Raw genomic sequence first — 22,899 nt, forward strand, 5'->3', positions numbered from 1 at the left:
GCAATCCTGAGACGAACCTAACTGGGCATTGGTGCTCCACACTGATCCCGCCACTACCCTGGGAAAAGATCCGGGCAACACTATGAAAGAGAGAGACAGTCTCTTGATTTCCACACAAGGTACTAGAAGCAACAGGGGCATATTTGAAATCAACAGGAACACATCTTTGCAAGAAGGCAATTTAGAGAGGAAGTGCATGGTGTGTTAGGAAGGGGTGTGTGGGGCTCTGTTTTTTGTTAACAGGGTAGGTGAAATATGAAGGTGAGCACATCTAAAGGAAGATTGAAAATGACTCTGTAACAAATGGAAGCAGGGGAAATATCCATGTTATTAGTTGAAAAGTAGCAAACAGTAGGAAATTTGAGTAGCTCTGTGCGTCCTGAGCTGTACTTGAAGGAGTTGTTAGCTGTCTTTGAGTCGCCCCCGACTCATGACGACTCCATGCACAGTGGAAGGAAACACTGCCCATCCAATGGTAGGTTGGGGATCGGACCTTTGTGATCCATAGGGTTTTCATTAATTGATTTTTGGAAGTAGATCGCCAGGCCTTTCGACCTGGTCCATCTTAGTCTAGACGCTCTGCTGAAACCTGTTCGGCATTATAGCAGCATGCAAGCCTCCACTGACAGGAAGTGGCTGCACACCAGGTGCACTTGATGGAAATCTAACCCGGATATCCCACATGGAAGGAGAGAATTCTACTACTGAGACCACCGATGCCTAACACCCGAAGGAACAGAGACCATGAATTTTGCTTCTTTTGTATCTGGTACAGCACTGCCTAGGGCTGAGAACAAAGTTTCAGTTCAGTGTTTTTTCACTGGTTGGAATGTGTGAAGTTTAGTGAAAGTGGCAGAAAACATGGGGCTCCAGCTTTTTTGCCTTCTCATCTCACCTGGAGATAAGCATTTACAGCACAGGACAATTCTTTTAAAAACTACTGAAGGCTTTTCCTTAACTTGGGGTCTCAAGCTATTCAATGGGTACTAGAAAATATAAGACCACAAAGGGGTTACTGGAGCGGGAAGCTGTGTTCATCAGGGGGACCTATTAACAAAGACATGGAAATATGCACAGACCCACGTGATATAAGCTGAAAAACCAGCCACGGAAAGAAAGTCTGAGAGAATTAAGTAGGGGAATGAATATAATACATATGCATCTCTATTTCTTTTGTTTTAATTGCAAACTGTGGGGGGTACTTTAAGGATATTTGCTACAAATATTCCAATAGTAGGTAGAATATTTGGGGATGATTGGTAGTAGATGTTGAATTAAAGGTAAGTGTATATCTTGAAGATCATAATGGAATTTATGTGGGCTATTTATACCTGAAAACTATCTGATGTTAAATACTGAAATACCGAGCTGACTATGGTGCAGTCCTAGACTGTTACAAAACACAAAATTAGAAAAACAGTGCATGGGTCCTCACTGGTCATCCAGTACATTCCTCTGACTTTATTACTTATAAAGTCTTGTCTGTCTTATTTCAAAAAGTTTCCACTAGTCTGCATCTTCCCTTTTGTTTTAAAATACGAATTCTGGTATTAACAATCTCTATTATGAAGAAGTCCTTTCTAAAAAAAAATTTTCCAGTGAAACTTGAAATCCTAAATGTTGCCAACGGTATTTATTTTGTCCTTGGAGGAGCTAAAGAACATTTCATCAATTGTCTTTTTGAATAAACAATGTTCCAGTTTTTTTTTTTTTTAATCTTTATCATTTCTGTTCCCCTGGGGGAAGTTAAATTTCTGTACATAATTTAGTACTTAAATATCATGGATTGATATTTAGAGACAATGATTTCTTTGTCATTTCTCCTGGAAACTGCAATATTTTTTCCTGAGGCTTAGGAAAGAAATAGACCTTCTATGTGGAAAGAACTAAATCAGATCATTATGCAAAGAACTTTGCACACAGTCAGTTGTTCAATATTCATTGAGTTAGCATTATTATTTAAAAAATTGAAGCCCAAACACAAAAGATCATTCTCTGGGTTTTTCCACCTTAATGCAGATCTGCCTTATGGCAAATATGGAGCTCTAAAGTTTTTTTTTTTTTAATGAAGGGAGACGGTAAGAAAAAGGGGAAGCATCATTGACAAAGATGGAGGCCAATGGACTGACTCAATGAAGAAACAAATGACTGGTGATAAATGAAAGAAAAGTTTGCCAAGAACATTACACGAAGAAAATATAATTGGGAAAACATTATGGTTAGTATCTGGGTACCATCAACTGTTTTAATCCATTCAATATATGATTAATAATTTTAGATGCTGTCAAACATACAAAATAGTTAAAAAGAAATTTTCCTTTTTTTTACTACTTGAAAACTAACTTTTAAAGACGGTGTGTTAGGTAAACAGTAAAAAAATCACTTACCAAGGATTAATATAAAATGCCAAAAGATAATCAGTCCAAAGACATGAGGGTAGCAGGGTTAAGAAAGCAAATATACTCCTACGCCTGTGAGCATTAATAGATAACAGATGTAAAGATGAAAAAGTGGTAAGAGTTAGTAATATAAACTGTGAACAGACAGCGCTAAATTACCTACCAGGATCAATTAAAACGACAAGCACCTTAATTACAATTAAATATTATTCCATTCTGTGAAATTTAAATACGAGGGCTTAAGTGCTTTTACATTGACAAAATCAGTTTTATTCACACACCACCTTATTGTAATCAGATATATTTCTTTCAGCTTATTTTGTGTCAATTAGTCTGCTATTAGGTGATTGCATTTTGCATTCAGTTAATTGAGGCTCTTAAACGGCTCATTAGTTGCCTTGATTTTTATTCTTGGATGTTACCCATCCAATGCGTGAGCCCTATTTTAAGAAACCTCTGTGACATCATTTGATAGCTAAAGATCAGCTTGTGTGAGGAAACATGGTCAGTTTACGTATATTGATTACCGATTGTGGTAAAGAGTGATTTAGCGTTGCTCTAGGCTTTTCAGGTACATTCTTATGAAGCTGCACTACTAGGCATGACTTTCTATACTATTTTTAGTTTGAGTTGGTATGTCGTTTCTAAAGATAAAGCCTAAGACGTAGGTATATATGATACTCAGGTGTCATTCATTCAAAATAAGTAGCTTGTCAACTGCCTAGTCTGTAATCTTACTGATGCTCAGTTGAGTGCAAGAAAAATTATTTGGTTTCACTTTAGTTCCAATTCAGACTGTTGATTTAAAATGCTTGGCTTCAATCCAATTTCAGATTTTCAAACCACTTGTAAAATAGAACATTTATTAATGGAGATTTAAAAATAACCTGTAGGTATATCTATAATTATTCTGAAAATGAGGGGAAAACGCTGTCACCTTGTCACTTTAGTTACAACAAATCCCCACTGAGCTATCTCAGCCAGAGAATGCTAGTGCTGGTAAAAATGTCTTTGCCAAGAACTGCAGGAGAATTTGCCTGATTGTATAGAAAGATCCTGAACTGAATTCCCCTTTGCCTCAGTTCTCCCTAATTGGTCCATGTGGAAATAAACTCTATAAATTGTGACTGGTTGTATAGCCAGTTAATACCTGACCCTCACAAGGCAAAAGTCATTGGATCAATTCCTTAATGGACCACTCACCACTGCTCTGTGGCTAGTTCCTTTTTAGGAGGGATCAGGCAAGAAACCAGCATCTCCTTATCACTGAGTCAGTATCCTAATTTTGGAATAAGGGTGCTCTTACAGCTTTACAAACCTAGTAAGGTTTTCTAACTTCTCACCATCAGGGATTTAATGAGCTTCTCTTTCTTCAAAGTTGGATTATTTAATAAAAAAAATTTTAATTTTTAAAATATTATTTTAATGAGAAAATTCTATTCAGGTTAAAATTTAAAAATAGCTCACCATACTGTCTTGTTAAAAAGAATCCTGCTTCAATTAGAACCCACTCAGAGAAGTATTTTTGAATAAAGCCCTACTTCCCTTGTTGATTCCATAGAGTAATATTTCCAGGCCCATGTATCTTTTTTTTTTTTTTTAATGATTGGCCATTTTGCGGGGGGGAGGAGTTAGGAAAACAGAAAAAAAAATTACTTACCAAGGACTAATATAAAATGTATACATTTATATGTACTTTGCCCAGTTGTTTGCGAAAGAAACAAACTAGATCATATAAGTAATGCTGTTTTAATATTAAATGTTTATTAGCAATTTTGCTGGGTATTGACTTAACAGTTTAGACTTTTAATTCTCATGTATCTTTGTCAGGTACAGTGCCAACCAATTTAATATCTTGACAATACTATCTTAATCCCCAAAATAACTCCTCCCACCAGGTTCCTAATACTCAAGCATAAAGAAAAATAAGGCAATGTTTTTTCATAGGTGTTTCTTGGATTTGAAGTTTATTTATTGTATATATAAGAGGAGAGGTGCCTGGACTGTATACTTCTACTTCATTTTTGCATGGTAGTGCTGGCTCATATCCCCAGGCACTGAAATGTGAGTTTTAAATAGCAATATTGCTCTGTCTCATGCTGTTTCAATGGAGTCTCTCCTGGTATCCTCGGCCACCACTTGTTTGGTGTGGCACCCGTATTCCAGCCCTTCTTCACTATAGTTGGAGCCCTGGTGGGACAGTGGTTAAGTGCTATGGCTGCTAATCAAAAGGTTGACAGTTCAAATCTACCAGCTGCTCCTTGGAAACTCTATAGAGCAGCTCTACTCTGTCCTATAGGGTTGCTATGAGTTGGAATCAACTAGTTGGCATCAGGTTTGGTTTCGGTTTACTACAGCTACTGGCAATTTGCATGACTGCTTTAGTCCTTTGTTCAATATAGTAAATACAGAGCAGACTACAATGTTTTCTCCACTTCTAAATTGTAATCAAGTTATAGAAACTATTATATTCTGTAAAGAAGATGCAATCTTTAAAGTCTATTGTCAAAGGATAATCAGACAAAGCAATTTATTCCCAAAAGGTGGTAAATTTAGAGTACACACAGCAGAGCTAAACTATCTTGAGGCTTGTTCTAAAACACTACTCACCAGTTGTATGGAAGTTTTCCATCCCTCTCTAAGGATGCAAAATTGACAAATGTTCCAGCTCCACATTCCCTGTTTGAAGGAACCACAAACTCAAGGTTACTGCTTGACAGAGCACTCTCTTACCTTGACATAAGGTAAAATGATTAATGGTTTATAATCACAGCTTGAGATTACCATATAAATATACTGAAAAAAAAAGAAAAATGGCTAATAGTTGATATAAATTCCACAATAGCTAATGTAAGAAACAGAAAAACAAAACAGAACATTTTTTTTTTACAAAGTTGTCCATATCAAAATCAAATTGAGGCCACATAGGATTCATGATCCTAAAACAAATCTTAGAATTAGTTGGGGTATAATATTTTTCTTACAAAGTCTTCAATAGTAAGATGTAGAAACTCTTCTAGACAAGCTGAAGGTTTTCCATTTTTAACAAATATTCTTTGTAAGATTTTGCTTCATTGCATCTTAATTTCTGATCTATAATGATGGTGGATCAAGCTGGATGGTTTCCTTCCTCCAAAATCTTTCCTTATATTGTGATGTCCCGTATTATTAATCACTTGAGATAAGAGTATCAATAGTGATATGTATTGAAATAGGTGGGCTTTTGTAGTGCCTCTTATCCAAAATGTTGCTTATTAATCTGTCAGTAGAAAATACTGTAAAAAATTTTTTTCCCTCCAAATATAGGGGAAAAAAGTAAACATATTTTCAGGTCTTCTCCATCTTTTGCCTACTATCATGCATAAATAATATATCTCACTGGGACTCATGTATCTCCCTCTTTCTGTATATGAAATTCATGGACTTAATCTAGAATCAAAGCAGAGATTTGGATATTATCGGTACAAAGTGCTAACTACTTCAGTTATCCTGCCTGCTTTGCTCTAAAAACAATTTTCTTCCTTTGGCAATACGATGATATATTATTATGTCACACTGTGTTATAAATTACACATCAATTAATTTTCCTATGTTTCCTCTGTGTGGGATTTATTTTACCCTCTAATTTAGAGGTTCTTAATTTGGGGCCCAAGGACAGAATTTAGGGCTCTACAAACATAGGTGGGAAAATACATCTTTATTTTTACAGCCTCTAACTGAAATTTAGCAGTTTCTTCAATGATTAGAGTAAGTAACAAATTACAATAATATCTGTTCTTTGATGTTGCCAGCAACGGAAATTGTAGATATTTTTATATAATAGAGCTGTTGCATATATCTTGAAATATTGTTTATATTTACCACTATGATGAAATGAGGAGTTATTAGATGCCCTATTGGATATCATTTAATGCATTAATAAAAAACATTTAACACATTTGTCTTTGAAAACACTTTGGTTACTGTGTTTCAATACACTTGATGCATTTTTAATCTTACATATTTTTATTTTGCATATTTAAGAAAAAAGCGTTATTCTTGAAAGTGGTTCTCAGGTTTTACCTGGCTGCCAAAAGGGATGACACACACACAAAATTAAAATTCTTGATCTAATGGAGAGTTGGAAAAATTAGAACTACCTCTCTCTTAAATATCTTGCTGCATGCTCCACAAAAAATGATCATGCAACATTCCCCTCATAAATACCACTATTTCCATTACTATCTCTATTACCGTCCCTCCACTATTACTCTTGGAAACCCTGGTGGTACAGTGGTTAAGAGCTACGGCTGCTAACCAAAAGGTCGGCAGTTCAAATCCACTAGGCGCCCTTTGGAAACTCTATGAGGCAGTTCTACTCTGTCTTATAGGGTCACTATGTGTCGGAATTGACTCGACAGCAACAAGTTGTTTTTTTTTTTTGTTTGTTTTACTGTTACTATTATGATTTATTGTATACCTCCTATGAATTGAGTATTATGCTAAATTATTATTGCATTATTGCACTTGTCCACTAATGTAGGGGCTATTACCATAACTCCTGAATACATTTTTTCCTTGGCTTCCAGGTCACCATACTTTCTTAGTTTCCTTCCACTCCAACTGGCTGCCCTGTCTCAGTCTCTGGCTGTTAGCATCTTTTCTCCTTGAAACTCTTCCACAGTGGATTGTTCCAGAGCTTAATCCTGGACCCTCTTCCCTTATTTACATCTATTCTCAGGATTTAATTTTTTTTTTATAGCTTTATACTTTTTTTCTTACATAGCTTTATATTTATAAACTAACAAGTCCCAAATTTATATCTTCAATCCAGGCTTCTTTCTTGTACTTGCAAGTCACCTCAAACTTCACATCTCCAAAACGGAAGTCTTGATGTTCCCCCAATTCTGAAATCTTGTCACCTGGAATCCTATCTCAGTTGATGGCAACTCCATCCTTTCAGTTGCTAGGGCCAAAAATCTTGGAGTCATCCCCTTGTTGATTTTCTTTAATCAATTCTTTATTGATTTCTGTTCCACATCCAATCTGTTAACAAATCTTGTTGCCTCTACCTTCCAGATATATCCAAAATCTATTTCTCTCCACTTCCGGTGCTACCAATACAGAAACCACAGTCATCTCTTGCTTCAGTTACTGTAATGGCCCCCAGTAGGTATGCGTGCTTTGTCCATACCTCAATACAGCATGTTGTCTATATAAAAGTCAAAATAAAAGTGTTAAAACATAAGTCAGATCCTGTTAATCTTCTGTCTCAAACCCTGCAATGGCTGCCCATTTTACTCAGAGTAAAAGCCAAAGTCCTTCCAATGGCCTATGAAGCCCTATGTAATGTGACAGCACCTTCTGCTACTCTCTCCTTTACTCCCTATGGTTTAGCTACTCTAGTATGTCTGCTATTCTTGTAACATGTTAGTCATGCTCCTGCCTCAGGACTAGCACTGGCTAGTCCCTCTGTTGAGCACACTTTTCCCCCCAGATAACACATGGTTAACTCCTTCTTGTTCTTCAAATCTTTGCTCAAATGTCACCCTTTCAGTAGATTTACCCACCTTCAATGCTCCTCTCCCCATACCAGTTCTGCTGACCCCCCTTAACTCTGCTCAATTATTTTTTCTTCCAAAGCTCTTATTGCCTGCTAACATGCTATACAATCTTTTTACTTTAATGTTTATTGTTTGTTGTCTATCCCTCACTAAAATACAAACTCTGTGAAGGCAGAAATTTTTGTCTATTTTATATATTGCCATGTTCTAAGCGTCTAGAGAAGTCTGACACACAGCTGACACTCAATATTTGTTAAATGAATGAATGATGTTTAGGTGACCTGTGGAAGATCACACAGGTTGTAAATTAGGGTTTAACCTAAGAAGTCTGATTTCAGGGCCCTACACTCTAATCACACTGCAACACCACCTCCCTCCCTATCCTAAGATTTACTCAAAGGCCAGTCTTCATGAAGCTTGATTTTCATATTCAGAACTAATCTCTCTTTCTTCCCAACCTTAACGCATTTCGTTTTTATCTCCTTTATAATACAGTTCAGTTCTTACCTTTTAAAATACTTATTTATGTACGTATTTCCAGCTAACTTGTAAGTTCATAAAAGATGATTGGATATTTGATTCTTCTTTGAGTATGTCACATAAGACAATGATTAAATTGTTATTTGATGGATGGATTTATGTATGAATTTTTGTATGTGAATGATGGAACTCCAAAAAAGGAGAAGAATGTTGATTGACAATTCGTTAGGCTAACATTGGGTGAATGTAAATTTGAACCAAATTTGCCAAACTCAGTAGTACTCAACTTAGCAACTGTTTCTTAAGGGAATTGATGGATCGTCCTCCTGACAAAGGGCACCACAGGAAGTGCTTGAGAATGTGCTCTGATAAGTAATGCATTAATGGTTGAAGGAAAGAGGGAATCACAGAAATCATAAATCAAAGGGCTTTTCCAACTGCAAGAAAAATGAAACTGCCTGCTAGTCTGAGTAATAGAAACAAAAATAATATAGGACCTCTAATGATCTAACCATAAACTCCATAAATATTTTCTGATAAAACAGCTTTAACGGAACTAATGAGAAGGTTTTTTTTTTGTTGTTGTTGTTCTTTCTTTTGGCTTCCATTTTTTATTAATCCTTTTATTAACCATAATGAACAAGCATAGATCTTTCTTTTACTCCAAAATATATCTGAAAATACCTAGATGAAATGGGTTTTTATGGGATACTTAAAATGAAAAAGTTGAAAACAAGAAGTCTGGGTTTCTGAAAGCAAACACTCCTTTGCTTTACCATGTCAGTGGTAATGTTTTCCAAAATAATACATAAAAATCTCCTTAATCTCCTTAGAACACACAAAATACAAGTAGACACTGAAAACCAAGTCAAATTTACCACTCTACAATATAGCTCTGCAAAAGTCATACATGAAGAATAAAAATATTTTAAAGGTTGTGGACAAAAGATTAACAAAACGTAACTTACCTAGCCATCTGTAGATGCTTTTTTCTAAGGATGATGAGGGTCACAAGCAGCAGTCCAATTAAAAGTGTGCTAAGGATGGCCAGCACGGAGATTACCACAACGTTGGGATTCATCTCTGTAACTAAAGAGATAAAGCATGCATGTTCATTACGGATTTCATTACGTGGAAACTAACAGAAACATTCACTGCTTCCATCTGATCTTAAGCACCATGAATTTATGATGCTGATGGCAACAGCAGCAAAAATATTTATCTAAGCCAGCATGACCTCTTCCTGGTAAACTATTACTTAGTAGATTGATAAATAATGTTCAGGTGCCTGAAAGAACTGAATCCATTTCAAAGGCCTATAATTCAGGATGTTCTTGTAAAAGAAAATTGTAAACGTGAAGAACACCTATGCCATGGTTCAAATTCATTTAAACTAAAAATTCTAGAAGTCATTATCATTGTTTAATATTTTCAAATGCATAGAAGGTGTCGGGTTCTTCGTTTATGCCCAGGAATTTAAAGTCAGAAAGCACAACTGAATGCATTGCTCACAGTATGCTAATAAAGTACATGAAAAAGACATTAGCAAGCTACCATCTGCTGCAGCACTTAACGCATTGCTAGAAGCAGGCATTCGGATGGTCTGTAACCATGTGTGTAGAGGCTTTCCATCTGTACAACTCAAGAGATTAAATCTATTAATAGGTCGTAGGACCCTTAAGAACAGGGATTGTATCCTTTCACATGCTTTATATAATGACCGTCTATCCCAGTACTTTATACATTACCTAGTTCTACACACCATGTGGAAGAGCAGGATATCAAAGGCAGGAAAATACGTTATGTGTTTTTATAAAACTCTTAAAAAGTAGGCCAGAGGAGAATCATCCCATCCTTTGCAAGGATCATAAAACCAAAGAACTGGCTGGCATGATACAATCCCTATAGCTTTGCATATTTGCTACTTCCCATTTGGGCTGGTTTGGCTTCAATTTACGGGCAGTGTACTTGAACAGCAAGAACACTAGACTCATGGTTAGAGTGTTTATTCAAGTTCACTTCACTACTAACTGCCATTTGGGAAGCTATTTTATCTACCTCTCAGGGATGTATTTTCCTCACTTGCAAATAAGTTCAATAATATCACCTGTTTCAGTGGGTTGCTGTGGAGATGACAAGGATATTAAAGCACTTAAAAAGTATAAAAAAGATGTAGGAATGAAAGATCATAACATGCTTTTCAGCATCTATGGTTAAAAAATAAAAAAAAACCACCCTCCCTCCAAACAAACAAAACAAAACATCTCTTTCATAATCCTTTGTAAGAGTGGTTCTAAAGACAGACTTTTGTTAACAGGACTCGGTTACAGTAAGTCTGTTTAACCGTTGTTTTCTTAAAGGAAGACATCACTGTAGTTGCAGAGAATTACTAATGCTACAGAAATGAAAATGAACAGTAAAGGGATAATAGTGATGATAAGAATGCCTTTATGACAGGAGGCTTCATAGAAGGTCTCAGATTGCAGAATCAGACTCTTAACAAACCAGGGGATGCAGCATAAAATACAACTCAGGGAAAGATTAAGGAAACTAACAACAGTATTCTGGATTTTTGTTAATTTCTGATTTTCCCAGTTATACTTTCTGATAGATTGGAAAATGTTCTGGTTTGATCAAGCAATATAAGGAGCCTTGGTGGTGCAGTGGTTAAAGTGATCGACTGCTAGCTGAAAGGTTGGGAATTTGAAACTACCAGTGGCTCTGAGCGAGAAAGATGTGACAGTCTGCTTCCATAGAGATTTACAGTCTTGGAAACGCTATGGCATCCCTATGAGTTGAAATCCATTCGACAGCAGTGGGTTTTGATTTTGACCCAGCAATATAGCACTGCCATTGTTTGATCTGTGGCGGTTGAGGGCCAAGATGCATCTGAGTTGATTAGGGTACTGTGCCTACTACTGCAGAGGATGATGAGATGGCAACAACGATGAAGTTGATGATCGCAGCTAGCATTTAGGCAGCATGTGCTACGGCTTTACATTCGGTATTTCTAAGCTTCAAAAGTACACAACATGATACATATTATTATTCTAGTTTTAAAAATGAGAAACAAAGATTCAGAGAAGATAAATATTGTGCCCTAAATCACACAGCTAGTAAGCACAGGTTAGGATTAAAATAAAATATAAAAAAATATATATATATTTACCAATATATACTGGGCATGGAGCTCTGGTGGTGCAGTGGTTAAGAGCTCATCTGCTGACCTTTTGGTTTGAATCCACCAGCTGCTCCTTGGAAACCCTATGGGTCAGTTTTGGTTTATATATATATATATATATATAATATGGTTAGACATATATATATATGTCTAACCATAATAAATAATTTGTTTTATTATAATGGGTTTATATATATATATCCCACTGCCATCGAGTCAATTCTGACTCATAGCGACCCTACAGGACAGAGTAGAACTGCCCCCCAGGGTTTCCAAGAAGAACTTTGTGGATTCGAACTGCTGTCCTTCTGGTTTGCAGCCGTAGCACTTAATCACTACGCTACCAGAGTTTCCAAATATATATATATATATATATATATATATACACACTTTGCGTAGTTTAAAGTCAAGAATGGTGTACATCAGGGTTATATCCTTTCACCATACTTATTCAATCTGTATGCTGAGCAAATAATCTGAGAAGCTGGACTATATGAAGAAGAATGGGGCATCAGGATTGGAGGAAGACTCATTAACAACTCGCATTATGTAGATGACACAACCTTCCTTGCTAAAAGTGGACTTGAAGCACTTACTGATGAAGATCAAAGACTACAGCCTTCAGTATGGATTACACCTCAACATAAAGAAAACAAAAATTCTCACAACTGGACCAATAAGCAATGTCACGATAAACGGAGAAAAGATTGAAGTTGTCAAGGATTTCATTTTACTTGGATCTACGATCAACACCCATGGAAAAAGCAGTCAAGAAATCAAATGATGCATTTCATTGGGCAAATATGCTGCAAAAGACCTCTTTAAAGAGTTCAAAAGCAAAGATCTCAGTTTAAGGACTATGGTGCACCTGACCCAAGCCACGGTGTTTTCAATCACCTCATATGCATACAAAAGCTGAACAATAAATAAGGAAACCAGAAGAAGAATTGATGCTTTTGAATTATGGTGTTGGTGAAGAATATTAACTATACTGTGGACTGCCAGAAGAATGAACAAATCTGTCTTGGAAGAAGCACAGCCAGAATGTTCCTTAGAAGCAAGGATGGTGAGACTGTCTCACATACTTTGGGGATGTTATCAGGAGGGATCAGTCCCTGGAGAATGACATCATGCTTGGTAAAGTAGAAGGTCGGCGAAAAAGAGAAAGACCCTCAATGAGATGGATTGACAGGATGGCTGCAACAATGGGTTCAAGCATAACAACAACTACTAGGATGGCACAGGACTGGGAAGTATTTCGTTCTGTTGTACACAGGGTCGCTATGAGTCGAAACTGACTTGACTGCACCTAACAACAACAACATCAACAACAATAAAATGCATATATGTCTAACCGTAATAAATAACCCGTTGCCACTGAGTCAATTCTGACTCGTAGCAACCCTATAGGACAGAACAGAACTGCCCCATAGGGCTTCCAAGGACTGGCTAGTAGGTTTGAACTGCCGACATTTTGGTTAGCAATCAAACTTTTAAGCACTGTGCCACCAGGGCATACGTATACTTAGAAAGAAAAGGTAAGGAAAATCTGAAAGAAAGAACTTCCAAAGACAACAGATTTCACTGATGTATGTAATTACCCATTGTTGAGACAGCTATGAAAGTAGGAGTGCTGGGGCTGTCGTGGCTAAAACTGGTGACGCTACAGTTGTAGGCTGTGGCAGGAAGGAGGCTGGAGATGGTCACGACATGAGAAGAAACAGAAATTGGTTCCTGGAGAGGCAGAAAATGGGAGAAATTTTACGTTATCCTCATTTATTTTGCTTTTTAAGTTATTTTTCAAAGTTAAATAGGTAATATATGGATCTACTCCGTATCTACTCAATTCTCTTCCATGGAAGAAACCATTATCGCCAGGATTTTTTTTCTTCCCATATATACTTTATAGATATATAAATATAGAAGGTAAACTTAAAAACATAAATAATAACCCACTTTACACATTGTTCTGCTCATTGCTTTCCCTTAATTACCGGTATATAAACACTCTTTCCTTATCAATGCAAATAAAGCTGTTTTATCCTTTTTAAGGGCTGCACAGAAATCTGATGTAAGGACATACTTTATCCAACCAGTCCCCTACTGATGAACCTTTAAGTGGTCTTTGACTTTTTTGCTATGACAAATAATGGTACAGTGAATATCACTGTACATATATTGTTTCAAAAATATTGGAGCATCTTTAAACGTACATTATATATTTTATACATACACAATATATGTATATATGTATACATACAACATCTGTGTGTGTGTATGTGTGTGTGTACATGCATATACACGCACTCATATTTCTAACAGCTGAATTACTGGGTCAAAAAGTTGTACATTTTTAATTTTGGAAGCTATTGCCAAATTGTCCTCTGTAGACATTTCCAAGTTGCCCATCTATCATCAACATGTGACAGTGCCTGTTTCCCTACACTTGTTCCAACACAGTATATTTTTAAACTCTTTGAGCCAATTGTTTTCGTGGAAACTGCATCTCCTTGTAGTTTTATTTTGTATTTCTTTCATCATGAATGAGGTTAATCATCTTTTCATACAAGAGCCTTTTATATTTATTTTTCTATGAAGTACTTTTTTTGAGTCACTGGTCTTTATCTTTTTTATTCATGGCAGACTTTTATATAGTAAGGATCCTACCCATTATTGTGCATTCTCAGCCTTTAAATAGCATTCGCCAAAGGTATGGTGACTTTGTGTTTTCAGAAACAATTAGTATTGATCTGTTCTTGATTGAAACAAGTTGCTAATTTGGTGGGTCAATGATCAGGCTAGTGATAAATACTGTACAACATCAAAGGATGAGCCAGCATAACACTCTTTCAAAACAAAAATCTGAAGCACCTCTGCCTCAAGAGATGAAAGCCTCACTTATTCCCCATACCCATCTCTCTTTCACCATTCTATAAATGAAGGATTCTAAGGACAGAAATACTTTTGCTAACAGCATTCTGTTGTAGTAAGTAGCTACCTAACCACTGTTTTCTTAAAGTAAGACATCACTGTAGTTGCAGGGAAGAAAATCCCTTACTCAGGAAAACAGTTACTTTCAAAAAGGATTCTTAGAATAGAAAAAAGGTTCAGCTGTTCAGTACAAATCAAAAAGAGATAAGTTTGTAGAAGGGAGTGTCAAAAGGGGAAAGGAATAAAAGCAAATTATCTTAATACTTGGTATGAAAAGATTTGTACTGCCAGCAATTCTTTTTCTTCTGAATCTCAAGGACTTCATTATTTAAAAGCATCAATTATTCATGTTCACAGTATTAGTCTATACACTGTATTATGTGACGTTCCTGACAAACCTGCCCTTTTCCTTCCACCTCTGGCTGTAAAATATCTTCTTCTGTGTCTTTGCTAACCTTAGAACTACTGGTTCATCTCTCTCCTTCCCTTCATTTTGGCTTGGGGAACAACCCAGGCTTCATCATATCTGCTATTTGGTAATTCTAAAGCTTTTAATAATCACTGCTCTCAGCCTTCAATTTTCCAAATAAAATTTTCTCCTTACTAATTGGATGTACTCTTCTTTTGAATTCTCTTATTAGTATGGATCTCTTTTGTGGCACTTATATTTTACTTGAGTTGTTTCTTATAATTACATAATACCCCTGATGATATAAAAATACGTGTAGTCAAGTATTGATTCTATCATTTGGATTCCATGCAGAGCCTTTTGCAAAACTGGTGATCGTGTTTATTTAATTATGTTTCATATGGCAGGGTCTTCATTTCTTTGGTCAATGTAATGGCCAATAGGAAAAAAATAAACCATTTCCTTTAATTCCTTAGTATAATCGAAAGTGGGTAAGATTTACGGAGGAAAGATAAAGAAACATAAAGATAAAAGCAAACCTTAGGCTTTATTGGTTCTCATAACAAACATCTTTTGGGTTTGTTCTAAGCATACTGTAATTTCTATTATGGAAACACAAAAAAGCAAATGGACAGTTCTGTAGTCCATAAAATAGAAGATCTGCATCTAGCTCAGATAATTAGCCTTAATACAAATTAACTCAGAAAAGGAAAATAAAAATGTACAGTACCTGGAGTTTGGTTTCCTGATTGGAGCCAACTTGTTGACAGAACACTTGGAAGAAATCAGCTACACCCTCTTCCACCCACAGCAAAGTTACCGAAGTCTGGGTTTTATTCACTGCAAACAGCGATTTTGGAGGAGCCGGTTCTGTGCAAAAGAAAAGTTTCTTTAAAAAAAATGTTATTAAATGTATTTTTTTCTTTGAGTAAACTGGAGGATAAAACAGCCAAAAAATCCAAATATAGGTAGTTAAAAGCACCCTAAAGATTTCGTATGCTTTTGAAGTATGTCCTTTAGCAAAGATAGTCATTGAAATCATTGAAGTCACGGTATTTTGCTTTTTTTTTTTTTTTTTTCCATTTTATACTTCTCTTTTTGGGACATTTCTGTTTTCAACTTCAATTTTGTTATGGAGATAATCTATTAATAGTTTTTCTCTCATATGCACTGGAGATACCATTGCCCTGCTAATACAAGAAGTTTCTGGATAAGGAACCAAAATCTGCATTTAAAAGGCTGAGAAAAATGAAAGTGATATGTTCCCTCTAATGAAGAGATTCAGTTTGGTACTTAGCCAATGACCTGTCTTCCTTTCTGTAGGAACTATTTGGAATAATGTAGTCAGAGGAACGGCTTGATGAAAATTCAGTAAAAATTAAGAGGGACAAAGCTAAATAGATGATACGATTTTTTTTTTTTTTAAGAAAAGGATTGATGGCAGGGGGCTGGATGATTAATAAAATATAAGAGGACTGATTTCTTTATCTTACTCTTCTAGATCTTTGATCTTGATCAATAAATTAATCCATTAGTTGAGTAAGCCATGCTGTCTGTGCCCCTCATGCTAATTTCCAGTAATTGAATCACTGGCCTTACTGGCTTGAGACCAAGCCCCCGCCTGTTTCCTAGTTCTAGCAAGTGGTCTTACTGTGTTGTTCCCCTATTTCTGAATCTCATGTAGTCCTCTCTCATCTAGTCCTTTGGGTGTTGGCCTTTTCCTTTAGTACCCCCAGTGTGTAAAATGCTATGCTGGAACCAAATTCTTAAGCCAGGATCCTTGTTTCCTGCTGTCAGACCTCCTCGACATTACTTGTTTGGACACACTCTATCTTGCTGCCGGATTCACATAAAAGCATACTCTGACTACCTGCATGGCTCTGTCAGACAACTACCTATCACTGTACATCTCTTACTGCTTGTTACTTGGCTTTCTTTTTATTATCTGCTCTACCTTTCTTAGCTACCTAATGCTGTTATAACAGATATACCAGAAGTGGATGGCTTTAACAAACTGAAATTTGTTTTCTCACAGTCTAGGAGGCTAGAAGTCTGAATTCAGGGCGCCAGCTGCAGGCGAAGGCTTTCTCTCTCTGTAGGTTCTAGGGTAAGGTCCTTGTTATCATTCTTCCCTTGGTATAGGAGCTTCTCAGTGCAGGGACCCCAGGTCCAAAGGACATGCTGTGCTCCTGGTTCTTCTTTCTTGGTGGCATGAGGTCTCTCTCCCCTCTGATCAATTGTCTCTTTTATATCTCAAAAGAGATTGACTCGAGAGACAATCTAATCCTGTAGATTGAGCTCTGCCTCATTAACATAACTGCCTGCCTCATTAACATCGTAGAGGTTAGGATTTACAACACATAAGATAATCACATCAGATCACAAAACAGTGGACAACAATACAATACTGGGAATCATGGTCTAGCCAAGTTGACACATTTTTGAGTGGCACAAATCAGTCCATAACATTCCACTCTGGACCCCAAAAATTCATGTCATTGCCACATGTAAAACACATTTATTCCATCATATCATCTCAAAAGTCTCAAGTCAACTCTAAGTCCAAAATCTCATCTTCTGAAAAATTCCTCTTCATCTGTGAAATCTAGAACATAAGTTCTCTGCTTTCAATGAAAAATAGTAGAACAGGTGCGAGGTAGACATTTTCATCACAAATGGGAGAAATTGGAGGGAAAGAAGGAATAATAGACACTGAGCTAGTCGGCAGAACATATTACATTAGCTCTCAAGGCTTGAAAATAATCCTCTGTTCTCTGAGACCATTTAGGCAATTACCCTGCCCTCCAGACTATAGGTATTGGCCACACCCTCCAGAGTCTGGGTGGAGGCCTCTTGGCCCTGGACTTTAGCTTTCCCTTCCAGGTTCCCTGGGACAGCAACTCTGCTCTCTTGGCTTTGGGAGTTCCCATTCTCCGAGTCCATCTGAGTGGTGACCCTACCCCCTCAGCCCTGGTAGTCCCCATTCTTCTGTCCCTTGGCCATGGCAGCCCTGTCCCCTCAGCTTTGGGCAGTGGATCAGGCCCCATTTCCTTGGCACTTGTGAATGGCAGCCCTGCACTCTGGAAATGACTTGGTGAAGATTTGATTCTTGGAAACCTGGGAGGCCTTGGCCCCACCCTTTGAGAGTCAGCAGACTGTGGTTCTACTCTTTGAGACTCCAGAGGTTGTGGCCCCACTCTTTGAGACTGAGGCAACTCTGCTTCCCATGCTCCTTGTCTCTTTAGCTTCTGCTTCCTGATTCCTTGGCCTCTTGGCCTGAAAGTGCTCAGCTCTCTCACTCAGTGGGTTGGCAAACCTAGCTCTGCTGATAAGTGCCCAGAGGCACCCCATTTTGCCGGCAAGCCTCTTGCCCAAAGGCACTCAGCTCTCTTGCTCCTTGGGTTGGCTCCCATGTCACCTCATGCTGCTACTGTTTCTCTGCTGCTGCTTCTCGTAGTATGTGCCATTTTCAATGTGATAGCTCTCCTTACTTCTGAACCCTCATCAGGGTTGTCTTTGATGTCCATAATTCTACCAACAGTTTCTTGAAGGCAATCTAGGCTATTAGTATTAGGCACTTTAAAACTCTTCCAGCTTCTACCCATTCACAGTTACAAACTGCTTCGACATTGTAGATATTTGTTAGAAGAGCAAATTCTGTCTTAGTTTTCTACTGCCGCTATAATAGAAATACCACGAGTGGATGGCTTTAACAAACAGAAATTTATTCTCTCACAGTCTAGGAGGCTAGAAGTTTGAATTCAGGGTGCCACCTCCAGGGGAAGGCCTTCTCTCTCTGTCAGCTCTGGGGGAAGGTCCTTGTCATGAATCTTTCCCTGGTCTAGGAGTTTCTCAGTGCAGGAACCCTGGGTCCAAAGGACATGCTCTGCTTCTGGCACTTCTTTCTTGGTGGCATGAGGTCCCTCTCCTCTCAGCTCAATTCTCTCTTTTGTATCTCAAAAGAGATTGACTCAAGAGACAAGCTAATCCTGTAGATTGAGTCCTGTCTCATTAACACAACTGCCTCTAATCTGCTTCATTAACATCATAGAGATTAGGATTTACAACACAAAGGGTAATCACAACAGATCACAAAATGGAGGACAACAACACAATACCGGGAATCACGGTCTAACCAAGTTGATGTACATTTCTGGGGGACACAAATCAATCCATAACACCTAAGCTTGTCTCCAGCTCCTAGTGTTTAGTAGTATGTGAAAAAGTTCCATCAGGCATTCTCCTCGTTTGACTTGTATATGTCTTTAAGAGAGAAGGTCTGAACCTTCTTTCTAGAATATCAATCACGGGCTTATCCAGAACAAAGAAGTTGATCAAGATTATTCTGGATATGATTTATCACAGGTAACCTAAACTTGTGTCCAACTAAAAAGATGGATTTTTCTTTCTGGAGGCAACTTGATAGGCAGAGAGTTAAAGGAGGAAAAGAGGTGAGTTATTCTTGGGTGAGCATAATTTACAGTGTATGTCAGAACTCCCTTTTGCATTTGCAATGGATTGTTGTCATGTATTTAATTATGTCCCCCCCAAAATGTGTGTATCAACTTGGTTAGGCCATGATTCTTAGTATCGTATGGTTGTCCTCCATTTTGTGATTGTAATTTTATTTTGAGAGGATTAGGGTGGGATTATAACACCACTCTCACTCAGGTCACCTCCCTGATCCAAGGTAAAGGCAGTTTCTGTGGGGTGTGGCCTGTACCACCTTTTATCTCTCAAGAGATAAAAAGAAAGGGAAGCAAGCAGAGAGTTGGGGACCTCATATCACCAAGAAAGCATCGCCAGGAGCAGAGCGCATCCTTTGGACATGGGGTCCCTGTGCCTGAGAAGCTCCTTGACCAGGGGAAGCCTTCCTCCAGAGCCCACAGAGAGAGAAAGCCTTCCCCTGGAGCTCATGCCCTGAATTTGGGCTTGTACTCTACCAGACTGTGATGAAACACAGAGGTTTCATCAGAAACTTCCACTTCCACTTCCCACATCCTGTGTTACTGTCATCACTAATAGGATTATGAGTCAGAGAATAAGCTCTCCACTGATTCTGACTTCTATAGAAACTTGGGTCTTTGGAAACAAGTGTGAGGTTGTTTTGGCCAGATATAAATGATTTGTTATGCTCAGCCTGGGCAGCTTTTTCTCTTTTCGAAGCACACACTAAAAAATTGCTCCTCATGGTGGGTCTCTCAGACTATGATCAGAATTCTCAGAAAGTCTGTATTTTTCCTCTTGATAGACTAACTGCCCAATATAAGCATTGCCCAAATTCTAGTCTCTGGATCTGACCTTTTACACTTGTATTTTCAGTTAGCTATCATTTTATCATCTGTGCTTACTCAAATATCTCACTATTACCTCACTACATGGTCAAAACTGAACCTGGCTTTCTCCTCTTTTCATAAATTAATGCTTTCCACTACTTCTGATTGTCTCATGGGGATCACCATTTTTTTGCAAAAATTTTGAGGCTCTTCTCTTACTTCTCAGTCTTTCATAACATACTTTTTTTTTTTTTTCCCAAACAATTCTTATCATGTTTTCCTTTTGCCTGTCCAGACTTTTGTCCTCATGCTCATGGATCATCATAAAAACCTCTTGCCCTTTTCATTGCTCCTAATTGATTTCTTTCTTCATCTTGTCAATGGTGGCTTGAGCCATTTTAAAAGACTTTACGTGTGTTAAATCCTATCTTTGCATCAATTCAAATACGCAAAATTTTAAAAAATCCTAATTAATTGGCTGCATGCTAACCACGTAGCTTTACCACCACACCTATCACACTGACATGCTGCCCCTGGTAAAACCAGGGTTCTCACTGACCTTCATATTGGCAGCGCTCTTTCTCAACTCTCATGTTTGCCCTCAATCAATGTCCTCTTTTTTATATTCTGCTTATCCTAAGGTAAAGAAAAAGTCTTAACTTCTCGAGCCTTATCTGATGACTCTGGCTCTCAGTAGTCTACTCCTTCTCTAATATTTTATTACCCTTAACTATTTTCTGTTTAATCTATGTGAATATTGCTTCTATTAGAATCTACAAGGTTGTTTAAGAGCAGGGGCCATGTGTTATAAATTATTTTGCCTTCCCCTTGAACTAATCATCTGTTGTTGCTGCTAGGTGCTCTTGAGTCAATTTAAACTCACAGTGACCTTCACATGACAGAGCTGGTCTTTCTCCCAAGGAGCTCCTGGGTGGGTTCGAACTGCTAACCTTTCATTTGGCAGATGAGCACTGAACCACTGTGCCACCAGGACTCCTTTAATCATCCGTGGGCACTCATAAATCTTATCTGATGGCTGATTAAAACACAGTCAAGATTCATGAATCAAGGCAGGATTCAGTCATCGGGCACTATCAGACCCATTGGGGTTGAATTTTGATGTTCTCTGCCTTCTTGTGGTGATCATATTGTTAAAATCATCAGCTTTCAGTGTCAGAGTCAAGTACTGTTGTGGATTAAAAAAATGTTCTTAGTGGTCTAAGACATATGACATGGATAGTAGAGTTGTTGTTGTTGTTAGGTGCCATTGAGTCAATTTCAACTCATAGTGACCGCATGCACAACAGAATGAAACGCTGCCTGGTCCTGTGCCATCCTCACAATTGTTATGCTTGAGCCCATTGTTTCAGCCACCATGTCAATCCATCTCATTGATGGTCTTCTTCTTTTTCACTCACTTTCTACTTTACCAAGCATGATGTCCTTCTCCAGAGACTGATCCCTCCTGATAATATGTCCAAATTACGTGAGATGAAGTCTTGCCATCTTTGCTTCTGAGGAGCATTCTGGCTGTACTTCTTCCAAGACAGATTTGTTCGTTCTTTTGGCAGTCCATGATATATTTAATATTCTTTGCCAACAAACAGTAATTACTTTTTATCTGGCTGAGAATGTGGGTCTAGGTGATAAGCAGGATTCTCAGGAAAATGTCCAATGATTCTGGGATTTCTAATAGCTATGTGACAGATTTTCCTTCTCAGGAGACATGTGGGGTAATAGGTTATTCTAAAGCCATTTTGGATATATTGGTTTAAATATGTGTGAAGGTTAATTTTATGTGTCAACTTGGCTAGGCTATAGTACCGAGTTATTTAATCAAACACTAAATATTGCTGTGAAGTTATTTTGTAGACATGGTTAATATCTACAATCAGATGACTTATGTAAAGGAGATTATTCTTGATAATATGGATCGGTCTTTTTTCTTTTTTGAGGGGTGAATCTATTGCCATAAATTGACCTTTGAGGCTGCCTTTGCTGTGTCCCAAAGGTTTTGGTATGATGTATTTTCATTCTCATTTGATTCTAGGAATTTTTTGATTCCATCTCTGATTTCTTCTGTTACCCAGTGGTTTTTAAGCAGGGTGTTATTCAGTTTCCATGTAATCAATTTTTTTTCCTTACTCTTCTTGTTGTTAATTTCTACTTTGATGGCATTGCGGTCAGAGAAGATACTTTGTATTATCTCAATGTTTTGGATTTTGTTGAGCATTGCTCTGTGGCCTAAAATGTGGTCTACTCTGGAGAATGTTCCATGTGTGTTGGAAAAGAATATGTGCTTTGCAGCTGTTGGGTGGAGTTCTATGTATGTCTGTGAGATCAAGTTGGCTGATTGTGTTCTTTAGCTCTTCTGTATCCTTGTTGAGTTTCTTTCTAGATGTTCTGTCCTTTACTGAGAGTGGTGTGTTGAAGTCTCCTACTATTATTGTGGAGCTGTCAGTTTCTGTTTTCAGTGCTGTTAGAGTTTGTTTTATGTATTTTGGAGCCCTGTCATTGGGTATGTAGATGTTTATTATGGTTAAGTCTTCATGATGGATTGCCCCTTTAATCATTATATAGTGCCCTTCTTTGTCTTTTATGATGGATTTTGTTTTAAAATCTATCTTATCTGAGATTAGTATTGCCACTCCTGCTCTTTTTGGTTACATGCTTCATATAT

At 37.6% G+C, this 22,899-nt stretch overlaps 1 protein-coding gene across 1 annotated transcript in view; it reads right to left on the minus strand.

The window, feature by feature from the left end:
- Positions 1-16,118, minus strand: part of PTPRO (protein tyrosine phosphatase receptor type O) — a 52,792-nt gene extending 36,674 nt beyond the window's left edge. Inside the window, exons 1-4 of the mRNA XM_064284544.1 lie at positions 15,674-16,118; positions 13,205-13,337; positions 9,391-9,511; positions 5,010-5,078 (exon numbers count right to left, since the gene is read on the minus strand). Coding sequence (XP_064140614.1) covers positions 5,010-5,078; positions 9,391-9,511; positions 13,205-13,337; positions 15,674-15,985 — 635 coding nt within the window. The 5' untranslated portion in view covers positions 15,986-16,118. The remainder of the gene's footprint in view (positions 1-5,009; positions 5,079-9,390; positions 9,512-13,204; positions 13,338-15,673) is intronic.
- Positions 16,119-22,899: the final 6,781 nt, after the last annotated feature.

Source organism: Loxodonta africana, chromosome 4 (genome assembly GCF_030014295.1).
Source record: "Loxodonta africana isolate mLoxAfr1 chromosome 4, mLoxAfr1.hap2, whole genome shotgun sequence".
NCBI lineage: Eukaryota > Metazoa > Chordata > Mammalia > Proboscidea > Elephantidae > Loxodonta > Loxodonta africana.